The 19,628-nt window shown below is 38.8% G+C and overlaps 1 protein-coding gene across 1 annotated transcript in view; it reads right to left on the bottom strand.

Annotated features, from left to right (window-relative positions):
- acadvl (acyl-CoA dehydrogenase very long chain) overlaps nucleotides 1–19,628 on the bottom strand; it is a 31,243-nt gene that overhangs the window by 1,808 nt on the left and 9,807 nt on the right. Inside the window, exons 9-19 of the mRNA XM_079809103.1 lie at nucleotides 13,491–13,616; nucleotides 13,123–13,321; nucleotides 10,882–10,986; nucleotides 10,260–10,346; nucleotides 10,087–10,149; nucleotides 5,783–5,884; nucleotides 5,479–5,576; nucleotides 5,297–5,369; nucleotides 3,697–3,769; nucleotides 3,414–3,486; nucleotides 76–151 (exon numbers count right to left, since the gene is read on the bottom strand). Of these exons, the coding sequence (XP_079665229.1) occupies nucleotides 76–151; nucleotides 3,414–3,486; nucleotides 3,697–3,769; nucleotides 5,297–5,369; nucleotides 5,479–5,576; nucleotides 5,783–5,884; nucleotides 10,087–10,149; nucleotides 10,260–10,346; nucleotides 10,882–10,986; nucleotides 13,123–13,321; nucleotides 13,491–13,616 (1,075 nt within the window). The remainder of the gene's footprint in view (nucleotides 1–75; nucleotides 152–3,413; nucleotides 3,487–3,696; nucleotides 3,770–5,296; nucleotides 5,370–5,478; nucleotides 5,577–5,782; nucleotides 5,885–10,086; nucleotides 10,150–10,259; nucleotides 10,347–10,881; nucleotides 10,987–13,122; nucleotides 13,322–13,490; nucleotides 13,617–19,628) is intronic.

Below are 19,628 nucleotides of genomic sequence, written 5' to 3'. Positions count from 1 at the left end.
AGGAAAGAAATCAGGGATTAATGCTTTAAGATGGGACTAGGAGAAATCGGTTACAAAAGATGAACGAACACTGACCTCAGTACACCAGGTTTCACACAGCATCTTCTCATGCTGGGCAGAAGAGTGACCTTGGCTGAGAGACCTGGAGGCTCTGAGAGAGGAAAACGAGAAGACGCACACAAACATAAAAATATGCACCAGTATCACTGGATGATCTCCTTGATAAAGTGGAACAATTATGCCCTTTTACAAGTTTTTATGCTTGAATTTTCAAATAAAACATTATTTTTCATATATTTGACATTGTTGCAGCACCTCTATTCCCAGTCTGTCAGTAACACTCTGTTTAGTTCTGAAAAGCTCAATGTGCTCGGATTGGTCGGCTGGATCAGTGTGCTGTGATTGGTCAACTGCTTTGAACTTGTCTTGGAAATGCCACGTCTTTTACCATTACCGCGAGTTTCAACACCCTACTAACGCAACTCAACCAGAGTTGCGGCACTCCCTTTATTTTGCGAATGGCTTGGGCGGGAATTATTTAAATGAGGAATATTGTGACGTGTTTGTTCCAAGAAGAAAACTTAAGACTACAATGGAGGCGTTTCAGGGAGTACAGAAACACTGACACTGACATAGAGAAGAACTCCCTTAGGAGTGACTATGTGCTTTGTAACTTTCCAGAACTTTTTTCAGGCAACATTACACACTGAAGAAAGTTAAAAATGTAAAAGCATAATAGGTCCTCTTTAAACTCCCCTCAATGAGTAGAGCACAGTGCATGGTCATGGGTTCAAGGAAAGGAAGAACTGACAAAATGTTGAATGTAATCTACATTGCTTTGAATAAAAGCATCTGTCATAAATGTGAAATATAAAATTAGCCAATTAACAACTGCACTTCAAGCCAAGCATGAGCATACAGTTTATATTTTCAATGAATCCATGACAACAAACCGGATTTGTACATTTTCAGGATGAAATCTGAGTGGTGGTTGCCCATCCAAAAATCATCACTTTGATGCTAGTGGGTGGTTGCCAGGGCGTTACTATATTGCTATGAGGTTGCTTACTGGCCCATGTCAATAGACCACATGCCCAAGTGTGTGTTATTCTGGTCAAGTAAAAAGTAACAGCACACCTTTCCTTTACAAGCTGCACGATTTGAGATAACCTTTATTCTGTTTTTGGATTTGGGTTTAAACAACCCCTTTATCCTCAGTATGAGCATTAGTAACAGTGATGCAAGTTCATACTTTTATGTAACTTACCTACAGTGTTGATAGTAAAAGTAATGTTACAATAGTGTGTTACTCCCCCAAAAAAAGTAACTAATTATGATACTTAGTTACTTTTTCTGGAAAGTAATGCATTACGTTACTTTTGCATTCAACAACATAGCTCACACCTTTATTTACTTTTAAAACACATTTACAATATTATTATATTCTGAACATATATTTTCTGCCCCCTAGAGCTATGCATGGCATACAAAAGATGTCTTAACATTATGGGTTATATTACCTAATGTACAACTCTTTTTATTTATTTCATATAGTTGAAAGTAATGCGTTTTGTTACTCTGGTACTTTTAGGCCGGATTTACTAACAGCTTGCGTCAATGCAAACCCTCTTTTGGCGTTAAAAAACTACTGTCAGGATTTACTAAATATACGCAGTGAAAATTAGCTCTGAAAAGGCGTGAACAGGGTTATTTTTGCAGCTGACCTTCATGCATATGCACTTGTAGAAGTTTTTCTTTTAGGTGCAAAATGTATGGGAGAAGATTATTTAAATGAATCATGTTGTGATTTACTAAGGTTTGCGCTCGTCAATTTACTGGTGTTTGCGCCATTATTTACCCCCCCCCCCTCCAAAAAAAAAGCATGTCTTAAACTCATAAAATTCATAAAACTTTATTCTGAACTAACGACCCGAACATCTCTCTCCACTGCTCACAGAAATTGTGCTATCCCGAAAAGATCCTCTGCCTTTGCACAGACAGCTTTTTCATTTAAAACCATTAAACAATGGAATCAACTCCCAGACAGTCTAAAGTTGTCTGTAGATCAGAATAATTTCTCTCAAAACTTAAAAAAAAAAAACCACATTCTCGATAACCAGCTGTGTCAGCATCAGCACATTTAAACTTTATAAGTGTAAAATGTTTTTGACTATATAGTATATATTTTAGGTTGTGATGGTTTTTTGATATTACATGTATTTGTTAGTGCTACTGAAAGTTATTTGTAATGTAATGTTTTAATATTGTGTGTACCTGCCCGGGGACTCCAGATGGAAACTAGCATTAGCTAATTCTGGTACAAAACATCTTTTCGTAAGATTAATGTATTTTGTACATTGTCCCTGACAAATAAACGAATAAAATAATAAAATAAAAACCAGATGCTACTTTGTGCTGCTCTTGGTAGATTGTGTTGGTCATTATGGAAATGATCCGGCTGTGCCTATGTTCTTTCATTTGCGCGTCGTCCAGTGGCGTAGGCAGAATTTTATTTTTGGCCTGGCCTGGGCAAAAGTGAGCGGGTACTTTCACACTTGTCACTGACAACATAAACCAATACTGTAGCTACTACCTGTCCGCATACAAAACATGAGCAGCAGTTACAACAAACGTTAGACACTTTATTTCCACTTTTCGAATATTTTCTTCATTTTTAATTGAAAATAAACACCTTTCCGATCGGATATGTGATGGGAAAAGGAAGTACAGCGAGTTCTGCAAAAGCCGGATTCGAACCTCAGGTCGAATTGCGTCAAAACTTTGTGCCACACACAATCACGACTGACAGACACTGATGCCATGTTCCTGGCTTTACAGAATTAAGCGGCGCTTGGAATTGAAAAGTCTTAATGTTACTTGCGGCCTGGTGGATGGGTTCTCTCCTATGCTAATGCAAGTTTTTAAAAGTCCTTTTTATAGAATTTTGCATCGCTGCCGTTTATCTATCACACAACTGCAAATTATAGGCTAAGTGAATAGGTAAACACACTTCATGAATTTACAAACCGCGACATACATGAGACCTAATTGCCTAACACAGCTGTCAATCAAACTCATCAAGCATTATGCAAAAACCATAGACTGTAAAAAAAAAAAAACAACATTTTATTTATTTTAGTATTTGAGATATTATAATAATTTGTAATTACGTTAAAATAACTTAACTGTTATTTAATAGATAAGTTATATTTGTATAATAAACTGGGGGGGCCTAGTCATAGTGGGCGATCACGTGCCGAATTTTCCACTCCCAGACGTTTTTTTGTTTTTTCACTCTCAATAATTTGTCCAGTTTAGTAAATCTGGTCCTTTGTCTGTTCCCGTACATGCATGAGTGCGCATGTCTAAGTGACTACGTTATGCAGAAGAGGGAGAATTTTAATATTGCTTACCTGGACAAGACCACAACCATGGCGTACAGATCAATGGCACAGTCTGCCACTCGCTTCAGAACAAATTGTTCATCTGAAGAGACACACATACAGAATCACTTTATCACTATGAGAAAAGCACAAGCTCATATGGAAGCCTGACAAAAGCTTTTTAGTTGCAATTAGGACAATATGTAATGTTTAAAGAAGTAAAGTTGAAACCAGGAAGATTTAACATGCAAATCTTTTTTTCTATTGCATGCTGAAATGAAATCTAGCAGCACAATACAAACACAGCGCTCACCGATGATTCTCTTTCCGTGTTTCAGAAGAAGCTCTTCAATAACAGCTCCAAACTGCTCGATGGCTTGAACCGTCTTTAAGAGCGAAAAAAAAAAAAAAACAGGTTTTAGGCCTGTGATCTACCTCTCATTTAACTCTTTCCCCGCCAGCGTTTTTTGAAAAAAGTCAAACTGATCAGTCACAATTTCACGGTCCTCAGAATATTTTGTTGCATGAATATCGGAGCATGCAATATATCAAAAAGAACAGAGCCACTGCTTTTAAACAAAAAAAAACTGTTTTATTCTAGCTTCATGCATTTTTTTTATCAACACTTGAATGTGGGTAAGTTTCATAAAAAAGCAACATTGAGCAAAAAGCATTTATGTCAAAGACTACATCCAGGATACAGAACGATGATTAAAACAGATGGAGTAGATCGAGTCCATCAACACCCCCAAAGCTTCACAGTCCTATAGCATTTCATTGAGTAACATTAGACAGTTTTGATTTATATCAAAGACTTTATATATAGGAAGATGGTGCACTTGCCCAATTTGGCGAAAAAGCTCCACCTTCTAAATGAAAGAGCCAATCATTGCATCAATGCAGTTAGAAGGATTGCGCGTGTTCTTTAGCTTCGTCCAGGCTGAAAATTCATTTTTTTTGTCAAGATTCGAGCATTTAGAAACAAAATTTATGAGACAGTTGTTGTCAGATTTCACTGGTGATTTCAAATATGAAATGTAATCGTAAGCTTGGCAAAGAGACTTGGAGAATTTGATGTTTTCCCATTCAAAGAGATCGTCTTAAAGTAGGGGTTGACGACTTTGCTGATGACGTCATTAATAAACAAATAACACTGAACCTTGAGCTGAGACACGAACACAGGTTTTCTTGTGCACAGGACAGCTTTGGCCTATGACACAGCGCTGCCCATAAGGTTATTGCTCCTACATAACAGCTTCTGATTTCTAACCATTTCAGCGCTACTGAATGGTTGTGTGAGGTGCACGCAATCTCCACGTGATGTGCAAGCTATGTGTGTTTGTGTGTGTTACAGTGCAAGCTATGTGTGTGTGTGTGTTAATGCAGCATGTATGCGTTTAGAACGGTGATTAACTTGCGTGTACAATAAGCGTACAATCAAACATGTCTTGTGGAGAGCTCTCGGAGTATGTATTTATGTCATTTTTAACTGTTGGAAACAGAGTCTGCATGTCAGGAAATGGCTTATCCTGCTGCGCCCTCTATAGGCCAGCGACAAAGCTTAAAGCGTCATGGCAGAGCATTAAAGTCGACTTGTCGACTATCTTAAAGGGGCTTTGTTTAAGTGCTGTTTAATGTTGATGATCGCATTAATGTAAATATGCATTTGCTTACATATGCTATTGCTTGTTTCTGCTTGTTTTTCACCCGTGTTTTGATCTGGAGATTCAGTACTCGTTCAGAAGATGTGTCATAGCGCCCCCAAATGTATGACAGTGAAAACATGGAAATTTCCATCAAAAGTTTTGGGGTTCTTGCTGGTTTACTGGATGTTTCTTAGTATTATTTGAGTAAATCATATCATTCCAGCTCCTCAGTATTGTCCAAGCACTAAGGCTTTAGTTTAATCTCACCAATTCTCCACTGTGGTTAAGCTCTGGATGGACCATTCCCTGCAGCGTCAGTCCTGTGCCCATGCCTGCCTTCCTGCCAGAGACAGAGATACAGACAAGGGTTTTATCAAGTCGATGCAAAGCAACTGCTAAACAACACAAATGCCTCGCAAGAGTGTTTTTAAGAGATATGAAGGTCTAACCTCTTGGCTCTCTTTGTGATTTCACCCGCCAGCATCCCAGCGTTACCGAAAGGGTTCTTCAGAGCTTTCTGCAAGCTCTTCAGCTGATTGCCTGCATTCTACCAAACAAGACACACATATGCAAATGTGATTCAAATACTATGTGTTTGCATGAAACATGTTCACTGGCAAACTCCAAAACCAATTTGTAGCTGTGCCAGATGTGTCAACCACCACACGTGCCGTGAGCTTTAGGTGGTTTTGCAGTACAGGAAGCGTAAGACAGGCAGTTATGTTCTCAGCAGTGTTTTCTTTCCCCTTTTACCTGGAAGCCGTTGAGCGCTACAAACAGTCGCAGGATGTCATTGGTACCCTCAAAGATTCGGAAGATTCGCAGGTCCCTCAATATCCTTTCCACACCAGCGTCCTGCATCAATAACATGTTGTACAGTGAGTCAAGGTGTAACCATGTCTTAAACATTGGTGGGGGAACACATTTTTAATTTATTTTATAAAGCATAAAGAAACAGAACAGTGAATGAAATTTTAAGTCTAATTCTAGTTGGGAAATAATAATGTTTGGACTATTTAGAAATAATATTTTCATAAATTTGCATCAAATATATTGATAATCTCGAGATTCTTCATGTTAGTGAATAAATACATAGATCCGCTGTTGACACTCGAATTCTCTAGTGGTGTGGTGGTACAATTTTTGTAAACCGTGTCGAAGGTTACAGGTTCTAATCCGCCCTTATATAGGTTTTTTTCATCACTAAAATCAAATATGTTCATCCGTGATTGTATATATTAAGAGCAGGGACAAGTTTGTGTGCATTTTGTTTCTGTGATTTCACCGGAAAGAATATTCTCTCTCCGCAACGACATTAAGCGATAGATTGACACGCTTGTCTGAATACTGTGCACGAGTCAAAAGGGAACGTAAACCCCGCCTACTTTGATTTGATTGGCTATCTCAATCATTTTGACATTGACGAGCACTTTTAGACCGCTGAGGCAGACCAGACTAAAAATGTCACTTTTAAACCTTTTTGTCATCCTAACATACAGAGCGCTGCATAATGAAGTGCAGCAGAGCAGTGCAAGAATTCAAATATCGCAATTTTGCCATTTCTTATTATTGGGGGGACTTGTCTCAATGTCTATGGTGGTTACGGCCCTGCAGTGAGTATGAGACCATGTCAAAGTGCCACAAAAATAATCAATTTATTCAGTACCATCATTTTAAGGTGGCGTGGTTATGTACTTATTATAGTGATAACAATAAATTACAAATCATTATATTTACAAGTAACTGACCCTAAACCAAACCCTAACTGTAACTCTATAGTAAGTACATGTAGTTAATATTACTCAGTAATAACTACGTCTTCATGATGGGACATTGCTGCATTTATTTGCGAAAAAATAGAGTAAAATAGGATTATTATGTAAAAAATGTCTTATTTTAATATATTTTAAATGTAATTTATTCCTGTGATCAAAGCTGAATTTTCAGCATCATTACTCCAGACTTCAGTGTCACATGATCCTTCAGAAATCATTCAGAAATGATGATTTGGTGCTCGATTATTGGTGCTGCTTAATTATTATTAATGGTTCTTATTATCAATATTGAGAACTTGCTTAATATTTTGAATACTAGCTAAATATCTTAATATGGGGAAACCATGATTCATGTTTTTTCCCCAGGATTCCTTTATGAATAGTGTTCAATAGATAGTAATCTTTTGTAACATTATAAATGTTTTGTGTCACGTTAATGCATCCTTGCCGGAATTTAAAAAAAAAACGTTTTTTTTTTTTTATTAAAACTTTTGTTTCCACAAAAATATTAAGCAGCACAATTGTGTTCAACTTTTGTGATAATAATTATAAATGTTTCTTGAGCAGCAAATCATTATATCAGAATGATTTCTGAAGGATCATGTGACACTGAAGACTGGAGGAATGATGCTGAAAATACAGATAAAATAAAATAGAAAATGTCACTATTACAAAAGTAACTCTGGTTCCCTGAGAAATTGTTATATCAAAAACATTTTAAACAAATTTTGACTGGTAATGTATGTTTGTGTGTGTATAGATATGTAAAATGAAAAATAACTGGAGCAGTGAGATATGCATTTCTGATCTGACTGAACAGTAGCCCACAAAAGAGATAGATTATAGGAATTGATGAGACTCTTCTCTGAAAAATCAGCTCGACTGCCTGATGTTGATCAATGCGTCTGCACATTTTGCACATGCAAGATCATCAAGCTGGAAGAACCCCTTTACATCATGTGTAGCATCCCAACTGACACGAGAAAACAAACACAGTCAATGTGCAGACGTGACCTACATTCAGCCGTTTTATCTGTGTATGGTTTTGCGCTGCGACGTGAAAGGTTAGCACAGCCGTGTCCTCCCCTCGCTAACCAATCATGTTGCAGCAGAGGTCTACCTTTGCAAGACACCTCCAGTTTTTCCACCACCCCCGGGACAGAACATTTAGGCCTCACGGAGTGTGATTGCCCACACAATTGGTGTTTCTGAATGTTCACTCTTTGAGTCAAAATGCAGACACTATGTTGCAACTCTACTGTGACAAAATTAGACTTCCACCCTGAAAGAGTGAGGTTTCTGAAAAAGCTGACATAAACATCTTTGTACAAAACCACTAACATTTATCTCTTAATCATGTGCTGGAGATATACAAGATGTTGCATTGATATACAATATAGCTAGATGTAAATAGGGCCCTATGAAATCCATGTTTTGACTCAATTTTAAATGGTCAAATTTTATTTTAGTAATAAAAAAGCATGTCTAATTAATTTAAATCATGAAGCTTCAATTTAACAATTTACTAAAGGTTTAACAAAAATTTTTGGGATCCTATTTTTTTCTCAAATTCCGTTTTATTTTGACCAAATTCTGTGTTTTCAGTTTTACATTTTCTGGATTCCATTTGAATGGTTTAATTCAATCTTAATAATCAAAAAGCATATCTAATTAATTGAGTTAATTAAAACAAGAAAATACACAATTTTTTTGCTTTTTTTTCTTCATCTCTATGAAATGTTTTTTGTTTTGCATTTAAATTTTTCTGGCAATAAAACATTAATTTAATTGATCTTTTATTTATATGAAATTAAACCAACGTCTCTGTCAAACAAAGTGCGGCATAACAGCTTTACTGTTAGACATATAGAGTTTATTCCTATAGTGATATATTATTTTTGCTAGTATTATTATCACATTGAGGCGTAGCTAAATTCTACTGTACACCAGTAATATATTTTTGTCACAATTTCTTCAAGTTTATTTTGGTGGGTTGCCGTGAAGACCTTTGAGTTTCTGTGGGCATGTTTACACCTGATCACTTCATGCGCTTTTACTGATCAGATATCAATCTGATTTATCAAAACCATTCCGTTTACACTTGGTCACATAAATGTGTCTCCGCATATAAATCCGATCTTCAATTCCCGCACTATATGCAGATTTAACGGAGTTCACATCACTGAAAGCAACAGATATGAGCTACATTTTATTGATCATCAGCTAATTTCAAAATCAAAGACCGCAATAGGAGCGAGCGCGGCAACAGCACTGGAAAGATCTTTCAGTTTCTTTACTTTTAATGAAGAGGATAGTGTGTTGAGCATCTGCGACTTACTTTCGGTTTTATTTGCGGTAGTTTGTGTGTTGGCTTGATGGAGAGATCCTCCGCTGCTCGCCTGTGGCGATGCGTTCTGCAGTAGCGCGGTCATATCTGACTATAACGTCATATAGCCTGTAACGCTCTCACATGTTTAATTTTAGCATTGCTGGAAGGAGTACAATTTACAACAGCCAGATGCATTTAGACTTGATCAGTTTCATCAGGAATGCGGCCCAGACCACCTCCTGAAGTGGTTTGAGCGATCGGATTTAAATCCATCTTGAATACGTTTCGGAGGGCATTTACACCTGTTTTTTTTCAACGATCGGATGGCTATCGCATGCGCATGCGCGAGAATATGACGCAGATCCGGCGTTCGGACACATGACCCAGAAGCGATTTGTGACAAGCAGAGGAAGACGCGCGTATCTAAGCTGTTGAATTCTACATTGATCGTGCTTTAGGTCTCGGCGTAGTTCTCAAAATGGGGCTTAAGTGTGCATTTCATGGATTCCCGAACGCCGGATCTGCGTCATATTCTCGCGCATGCGTCGTGGAGGCACACACGGAAGACAATAACAAGCTGGATAAAGGTGTTCTTTTGATTTTTATTTGCGCACAAAAACTATTGTCGTCGCATCGTAAAATTATTGTAGAGTCACTGTGGTGAGATGGACTTTGTAACGACGTTTTAAGTGCCTTTTATTGGTCTTGGGAGTGTAAATGTACTGAATGCCAATGGAGGCCTATCTGAAGCCTTTCTCAGCCATCAGCTTTCAACTAAAATATCTTCATTTGTGTTCCGAAGATGAACGGAGGTCTTACGGGTGTCGAACGACATGAGGGTGAGTAATTAATGACAGAATTTTCATTTTTGGGTGAACTAACCCTTTAAACATCACAGAATACGTTTTAAAAACCCAGTCACAATATACACACACACACACACACATACTGACCTTCATGAATCCCATTCCACCCATAATCTGAATGCATTCGTCCGTCACCAACCAAGCTGCTTCCTAGAGGAAAATCAAACAATATGGTGAATTTGCACTTATGCTTTAAACATCACATCAGGTATTTGATCCTGGAAATTCCCAGAATATGAAAAACTGTGTTGAACACTTACGGAGGCAAAGATTTTACTAATGGCCGCCTCAATCTGGAACTCTTTGGCTCCGCTGTCCATGTTCCCACTAACCATGTAAGCCATAGACTAAATCCATGGAGAAAAGAAAAAAGGATGGGAAAAACGGGAGAACACCATTTAAAATCTTCAGAACAAACAAACTGCTTAATGTAATGGAAAACAAACACAGCAAAACAACAGATGGGAAAAGGCCAGTGTATTTTTAGAGCCTAAAAACACAAATTAGGGGGAACTTCCACTTCCTCAATGTCACGTGGAAGTAAGACTTTCACGGACTGAGCTCTGCAAGTGTACAAAGCTAAAGTGCTGACACCTGCAAAGTCCATAAAGAGCAAGACCATTAGCGATTTTTTTGTCTTTGGATTGCTTAAAGAGCCTCTGTTATGCTATTTTGTTGCAATAGATTTACTTTGATCTTTAAAACGTTGCAGACCTATTATGATATTACACACTGCATGAAAGGTAATATTCAACAAGCATAATAGAGGAACTGTAAATGTATTTGATCTGCATGTAGATGTTAGTCAGTGTTCAGTCAGTGTGACTCAGATTTCCTTGTTCCCTGAGGGGAAAGTCAAGGCAAAACAGTGGGTAAGCTCACCTCTGTCACATAGTGAAGCATGGCCATTCTGGCCATCTTTTCCTGAATGGCACCATAGTTGTGAATCTTGCTGCCAAATTGGGTCCGGTTAGCAGCATGGTCGACCTGTGTGAGAGAAAAAAGGGGAAATATAGACATTGTATTAAGCGAATTGGTGAACTCAACAAAATAAAGTAATACAGTGTTTTGGAAATAATAGCATGAAGAATTATGATTTCACTGAAAAAGCATGTGCAAAAAAATGCACATGCACACCGATCAGGCATAACATTATGACCACCTTCCTAATATTGTGTTGGCTCCCCTTTTGCTGCCAAAACAGCCCTGACCCATCGAGGCATGGACTCCACTAGACCCCTTAAGGTGTGCTGTTGTGTCTGGCACCAAGATGTTTGCAGCAGATCCTTCAAGTCCTGTAAGTTGCGAGGTGGGGCCTCCATGGATCGGACATGTTTGTTCAGCACATCCCACAGATGCTCGACTGGATTGAGATCTGGGGAATTTGGAGGCCAAGTCAACACCACAAACTCGTTGTGCTCCTCAAACCATTCCTGAACCATTTTTGCTTTGTGCCAGGGTGCATTATCTGCTGAAAGAGCCACAGCCACCAGGGAAGACCGTTCCCATGAAAGGGTGTACATGGTCTGCAACAATGCTTAGGTAGGTGGTACGTGTCAAAGTAACATCCACATGGATGGAGGACCCAAGGTTTCCCAGCAGAACATTGCCCAAAGCATCACTGCCTCCGTCGGCTTCCATGTGTTCCCATGTGTGATGTAAAAGAAAACGTGATTCATCAGACCAGGCCACCTTCTTCCATTGCTCCGTTCTCCAGCTCTGATGCTCACGTGCCACTGTTGGCGTTTTCTGTGGTGGACAGGGGTCAGCATGGGCAGGTCTGCGGCTATGCCGCCCCATACACAACAAACTGCGATGCACTGTGCATTCTGACACCTTTCTATCAGAACCAGCATTAACTTCTTGAGCAATTTGAGCTACAGTAGCTCGTCTGTTTGATCAGACCACACGGGCCAGCCTTCGCTCCCCACGTGCATCAATGTGCCTGTCCCCGGGTTAACCACTGTTCCTTCCTTGGAGCACTTTTGATAGAGACTGACCACTGCAGACCGGGAACACCCCACAAGAGCTGCAGTTTTGGAGATGCTCTGACCCAGTCGTCTAGCCATCACAATTTGGCCCTTGTCAAACTCGCTCAAATCCTTACGCTTGCCTATTTTTCCTGCTTCTAACACATCAACTTTGAGGACAAAATGTTCACTTGCTGCCTAATATATCCCACCCACTAACAGACAGTTGATGAACAGTGTTATTCACTTCACCTGTCATGTTATGCCTAATCGATGTATATAGGCCTATACTTCATAAATGCACTGATGGTGCAAAAATGTGACTGGCATTTTTTATATTTATATATGTGAGAACAAAGTAACATTAGGATAGATTTTTCAGTATATGCGTTCTTGACACTTGACTCTTGCCTTGTTAAATATGACCTAAAAAACAAACTAACCAAAGGTAACTACAAAGTGTAGTGCAGTGGATAAGGACTACGCTTGGTTTCCTCTTTTTACAGTTCCTGGTCTGAGACGGATACACAAACAGAGACAAACACAAATGCCTGTGGTAAGAGAAAGAACGAGGCTGTTGAGAAATCTACCCCTCCCTCAGCGAGAAAACTGCTGTAGCCCACAATCACTCAGCAACAGCAGGTTTCATAAGAACATATTGCTATAAGTGTACCAGCATCCTGTTTGGGTATTTATTGCTTTATTAAAAACAAAAATGACCAAATTTGAGAATTCCTTTGGTACGAGCAGAAGTTTCATTTGCATTTCTGCATTTGGCAACTTTTCATATATACATAGTTGCAAGAAAGTATGTCAGAATATATCAGCTTGAGTCAACTGTGATGAGCAGCTCAAGAAAAATGAGCGGTGAAAATTCAAAGAGACGAGGTGTGTGAGCTCAGCCCGAGGACAGTGCAATGCATGCTGAGGAATTTCCCTGCATATTAAGTAGAGGAAGCGAGGATGATAGGGGTGTTGGTGGATGGGAGGATGTGGCCTTAAATTGGCGCTCACAAAACAACATGCTAGACAAACTAGGTAAGGAAGAGGAAACGAAAACGAAAGCAAGAAAAACTCAGTTCAGCAGAAAGAAACAAACAGCTCACAAAGCGAGCGATCATCTGATAACGTGCACTTTAGCACACATACGCACCGCTTTGGCGATGACACCCTTCATGGTGCCAGAGAGGGCGGCAGCCATCCCGAAGCGGCCGTTGTTGAGGATGTTCATGGCCACTTTGAATCCCCCTCCAACCTCTCCCAGCACACAGTCCGCAGGGACACGCACGTTCTCAAAATACACCTCTGCCGTGTTGGACGCTTTGATACCCATCTTTTTCTCAGGAGGACCGCTGAGAGAGAACGAAAAAAGAGAGATGATTAAGGTGAAATGAGTCATGAAAGATCAAGAAAGATGGTGATGATAGAAAGAGGAAACGGTCAATGAGAATGTCAAAAACAAAACATGACTGATTAGAAAGAAAGATGATTAGAGGCACATGTTAGAACAAAATTACTAACTGTGTGACTCCTCCAAAGCTCCTCTCCACAACGAACGCTGTGATTTTGTCCTTCATCTCTCCGGTCTTCTCGTCCTTCACAGGAGTCTTTGCAAACACAGTGAAGATCTCAGCAATGCCTCCATTACTAGCAACAGAAGAGGTTTAACAGAACCTGCTCATTATTAACAAGATACCTGGATGTTCATCCTTTTTCAGGCCTTGCTGGACAGATAGACATAGATACTGGGGCTGGGAATCATTTGGTACCTCGCTTATCAATTCAAATCGATTCTTGAGGTCACGATTCGGTTAAAATTCAATTCTTAATTTTGAATCAAATTTCGATTCAATATCATAGATTTGATTCTAGAAAAAAAAAAAAAAAAATCCCACTGAATTAAACGTGAAACTTCCCATTTTATTCAACCCAATTTTATAAAACAAATGCCATTTAAGCAAACTGCAATCATTACATGCATGTAATGATTGCAGTAATAAAGCAAGGCAGGCAATTTTATTTTCGATATTAAAAATAGGAACAAAGAAGCCAATTACAAACAATAGTACAACTCCAATAGAAAAAACATACAAACTAGTTAACCCAAGTTTTTAAAATTTAGTAAGAAATACAACATAAATTGCATAATCAATTGGAAAAAGATAGATTTCACTGTATTAATTAAATATAAACTGATACATATTCAAAGGCACAAAAGTGATTCAGTCAAAAGCAGTGACTGATTTTTAAAAAATTATTAATATTAATGAAACAGACAGCAACAGTTTAGGAGGCTGCTGGCCCTTTAAGATCCATTTGGCCCAATGAATGAACAGCTCTAATATACTGTCACACATCCAATTTCCTCCCAACTGTTTATGTTCACATAGGACATAACAGACTGTGTTTATGTGAATACTCCACACGATATGTTGACACCGCAGGAACTTTCCCCAGGAACTAGGGACTTTGGGGTGGTGTGTTTCATTGTGTTTCGACCGCAGGGTCTAAATGAAGTTACAGGTAAATATTTCCCCCTCCAAACGGCCCTGCTCACAAGGTAGCACTTTTTCAAAGTTCAGGAACTCTCGGGGGTGGGACATGGGCACTGAACATGTTGATTGGTTCAGTTCACGCAGCATATTATTTCAACCTATAAGTCTGTTGCGGTGCGTGCAGTAAGAGTTGTTTGCGAAGAGTTTAAAAAATACGACCGATGGACCGACGATGAGGTTCAGGCTCAGTGTATTTGCGAAAGACGAAATCCAGTGGGCTCTGGAAAGCCACGCACAGTCCTACGTCACCGGACTAATCTTCACAGTACTTTATACCGCGATGGAAACGCTGACAGCAGCTGGTCTGGGGGAAAAAAGTTCCTGAGACAATTTTTTTCGGGAAATTTAGGTGGAAACGGGGCTATAATTGTCTGTGTATTTGACCATGTCAGCGCAACAAACTGAGAAAGAGAACTGGATTCAGGATCACATCATGCATCTGAGAGGCGGCATCTGTGCTCACGTTTTGGCTGGGTCTCCTTTTTCACGACTTATTGTGATTAATAAAATGCAGTCAGTCGAAACGGTTAAGGTTAACTGATATAATCTCGTTATGATAAATTGATAAAACAGTTTTTTGTGTCTTTGTGGACACAATGTTGGAGTAAAAAAAGAAGGCCCAAAATGGCTTGTTGTTACTAGTGTTATTGTTTTATAATTGAATACTCATGGGGTTATTACTTAATTTCATTGTGAGTAAGATGTACATTTCAGACATATTTGCTAAATATAGCTGCAAGCAGCAATACCGGGGCCAAGCGCAAAGAAGAAGACAAGACATGCCAAAATGGCTGGCAGTGTCAGATCAACTGGAGCAATGAGCAATTAATCACGTTTTAAGATGATTTTAGGCAAAAGGCTGAAAAATGCATTGTAGTCTGACAGTGTCAGACCAACTGCAACAATGAACAATTATACAGTTTAAGAAGATTAGGGCAAAATGGCTGAAATATCATATATAGAGTCACTGATAATATAAGTTAATGGTTTATCACTTTTGACCAATAGGTGGCACAGTTACGAAATTGATGTGGTGTAGTCAGAATAAGGGAACAATGACACATGCAAAGTTTGATGCCAATATGTCAAAGCATTGCAGAGATACAGCCTCAAGAGTCATTTTGGCATCATGGCTCAACTTCGTCACTGCGGTTTACAAAAACGGTTTCATCTATTGATGCAAAATCCCTAACTTTTTGTTGACATAGTCTGAAGATGATACGATTCGATTTTGGTGGAAATTGGATAAACGGTCTAGGATGAGTTTGAAAAAGTAGGTTTTGATCAAATAAGAACATTGAGGACAGGATGTTTGACCAAATATGGCAAAATTAGTATCTATGTTCTCGGCATGAGCCAATAAATGTATTATGACCAGTTTCAATATACTAGGCTAATTTAATCAAAAGTTATTAGCATTTTTGTCAAGTTTGTTATATCTTTTGACCACAAGGTGGCACTGCCCTAAAACTTTTTGAGTACCTTCAGGGCATAGCAAGGAAGTCACATACCGAGTTTAGTAACAATATACTAATGCATTTGTAAAATATAGCATTTTTTGACAAAATTCAAAATGGCCGACAGCCAAAATGGCCGATATGGTAAAATTGAATATCAGACGACTCGGCATGCCGTCCTGAATGTATCGAGACCACTTTTATGATTTTTGGACAAACAGTTCAGAAGTTATAAGCAAAAATAGCAATTTTTCGTATCTCCGGACCAGTAGGTGGCGCTGCGCCGAAACGCTGTATGTTGCCTCAAGTCATGCTTGTGATGACATGTACCAAGTTTGGTTTGAATACGATAAAGCGTTGCGGAGATATTGCCTTAAGAGTGTTTTTGCAACCACTACGTAAAATTTGTTTGCGCGTTTATCGCAAATGATTTGACGAATCAACTTGATTTGCAAGATTTTTTGTCAGCATGGTCTGAAGATGATCTGGTTCAATTTTCGTGCAAATCGGATGAACCGTCTAGGACGAGTTCGTAAAAGTAGGTTTTTCGGAAAATTCAAAATGGCGGGAAAATTTTTATGACGGAAAATGACGTCATAGGGTGCAATGGAATCGTCTTGAGCCAAGGAATCAGAGGAAAAAAGAATTTTGTTTCTAGCCCTTATGGTTCAAAAGTTATTAGCATAAACATGAGTAAAATTTTGGACTGATGGTGGCGCTAGAGGGATTGAGTTTGAGACTCCAAATTTGCTACGGTGACATTTCAGACTGTCCTCTATTAGTGTGCCAAATTTCACAACTTTTTACCATACGGTTCTATGGGCTGCCATTGACTTCGTGGCGGAAGAAGAAGAAGAAGAAGATGAAATATAGCTGCAAGCAGCAATACCGGGGCCAAGCGCAAAGAAGAAGACAAGACATGCCAAAATGGCTGGCAGTGTCAGATCAACAGGAGCAATGAGCAATTAATCACGTTTTAAGATGATTTGAAGCAAAAGGCTGAAAATGCATTGTAGTCTGAGAGTGTCAGACCAACTGCAACAATTAACAATTATACAGTTTAAGAAGATTAGGCAAAATGGCTGAAATATCATATATTGAGTCACTGATAATGTAAGTTAATGGTTTATCACTTTTGACCAATAGGTGGCACAGATACGAAATTGATGTGGTGTGGTCAGAATAAGGGAACAATGACACATGCAAAGTTTGATGCCAATATGTCAAAGCATTGCAGAGATACAGCCTCAAGAGTCATTTTGGCATAATGGCTCAACTTCGTCGTTGCGGTTTACAAAAACGGTTTCATCTATTGATGCAAAATCCCTAACTTTTTGTTGACACAGTCTGAAGATGATACGATTCGATTTTGGTGGAAATTGGACAAACGGTCTAGGATGAGTTTGAAAAAGTAGGTTTTGATCAAATAAGAACATTGAGGACAGGATGTTTGACCAAATATGGAAAAAATAGTATCTCTGTTCTCGGCATGAGCCAATGACTGTATTATGACCAGTTTCATTAAACTAGGCTAATTTAATCAAAAGTTATTAGCATGTTTGTAAATTTTGTTATAACCTCTGACCACAAGGTGGCACTGCCCCAAAACGTTTTGAGTACCTTCAAAGCATGGTGCGGAAGATATGATTTTTGGACAAACAGTTCAAAAGTTATAAGCAAAAACAGCCATTTTTTGTATCTCCGGACCAGTAGGTGGCGCTGCGCCGAAACACTGCATGTTGCCTCAAGTCATGCTTGTGATGACATGTACCAAGTTTGGATTGAATACGATAAAGCATTGTAGAGATATAGCCTTATGAGTGTTTTTGCAACCGCTACGTAAAATTTGTGTGCACGTTTATCAAAAACGATTTGACGAATCAACTTGATTTGCAAGATTTTTTGTCAGCATGGTCTGAAGATGATCTGGTTCAATTTTCGTGCAAATCGGACAAACCGTCTAGGACGAGTTCGCAAAAGTAGGTTTTTTGGAAAATTAAATATGGCGGGGAAATTATCATAACCGAAAATGACGTCATAGGATGCAATTGAATCGGCATGAGCCAATGAATGTATTATGACCAGTTTCATTATACTAAGCTAATTAAATCAAAAGTTATTAGCATTTTTGTCAAGTTTGTTATAACTTTTGACCACAAGGTGGCACTGCCCCAAAACTTTTTGAGTACCTTCAGGGCATGGAGTGGAAGTCACATACCGAGTTTAGTAACAATACACTAATGCATTTGTAAAATATAGCATTTTAGCACATAATTCAAAATGGCCGACAGCCAAAATGGGCGATATGGTAAAATTGAATATCAGACGACTCGGCATGCCGTCCTGAATCTAACGAGACCACTTTTATGATTTTTGGACAAACGGTTCAAAAGTTATAAGCAAAAACAGCCATTTTTTGTATCTCCGGACCAGTAGGTGGCGCTGCGCCGAAACACTGCATGTTGCCTCAAGTCATGCTTGTGATGACATGTACCAAGTTTGGTTTGAATACGATAAAGCGTTGCGGAGATATTGCCTTAAGAGTGCTTTTGCAACCGCTACATAAAATTTGTTTGCGCGTTTATCGCAAATGATTTGACGAATCAACTTGATTTGCAAGATTTTTTGTCAGCATGGTCTGAAGATGATCTGGTTCAATTTTCGTGCAAATCGGATGAACCGTCTAGGACGAGTTCGCAAAAGTAGGTTTTTCGGTTAATTAAAAATGGCGGGAAAATTATTATGACGGAAAATGACGTCATAGGGTGCAATCGAAATGTCTTGAGCCAAGGAATCAGAGGAAAAAAGAATTTCGTTTCTAGCCCTTATGGTTCAAAAGTTATTAGCATAAACATGAGTCTAATTTTGGACTGATGGTGGCGCTAGAGGGATTGAGTTAGAGACTCAAAATTTGCTATGGTGACATTTCAGACTGTCCTCTATTAGTGTGCCAAATTTCATAACTTTTTACCATACGGTTCTATGGGCTGCCATAGACTTCGTGGCGGAAGAAGAAGAAGATGAATAATAAATATAGCTGCAAGCAGCAATACCGGGGCCAAGCGCAAAGAAGAAGACAAGACATGCCAAAATGGCTGGCAGTGTCAGAACAACTGGAGCAATGAGCAATTAATCACGTTTTAAGATGATTTTAAGCAAAAGGCTGAAAATGCATTGTAGTCTGAGAGTGTCAGACCAACTGCAACAATTAACAATTATACAGTTTAAGAAGATTAGGCAAAATGGCTGAAATATCATATATAGAGTCACTGATAATATAAGTTAATGGTTTATCACTTTTGACCAATAGGTGGCACAGTTACGAAATTGATGTGGTGTGGTCAGAATAAGGGAACAATGACACATGCAAAGTTTGATGCCAATATGTCAAAGCATTGCAGAGATACAGCCTCAAGAGTCATTTTGGCATCATGGCTTAACTTCGTCACTGCGGTTTACAAAAACGGTTTCATCTATTGATGCAAAATCCCTAACTTTTTGTTGACACAGTCTGAAGATGATACGATTCGATTTTGGTGGAAATTGGACAAACGGTCTAGGATGAGTTTGAAAAAGTAGGTTTTGATCAAATAAGAACATTGAGGACAGGATGTTTGACCAAATATGGCAAAATTAGTATCTATGTT

The sequence above is a fragment of the Gobio gobio genome (genome assembly GCF_949357685.1).
Source record: "Gobio gobio genome assembly, chromosome: 2".
Classification (NCBI taxonomy): Eukaryota; Metazoa; Chordata; class Actinopteri; order Cypriniformes; family Gobionidae; genus Gobio; species Gobio gobio.
This window is presented reverse-complemented; position numbering and strand designations above follow the sequence as displayed.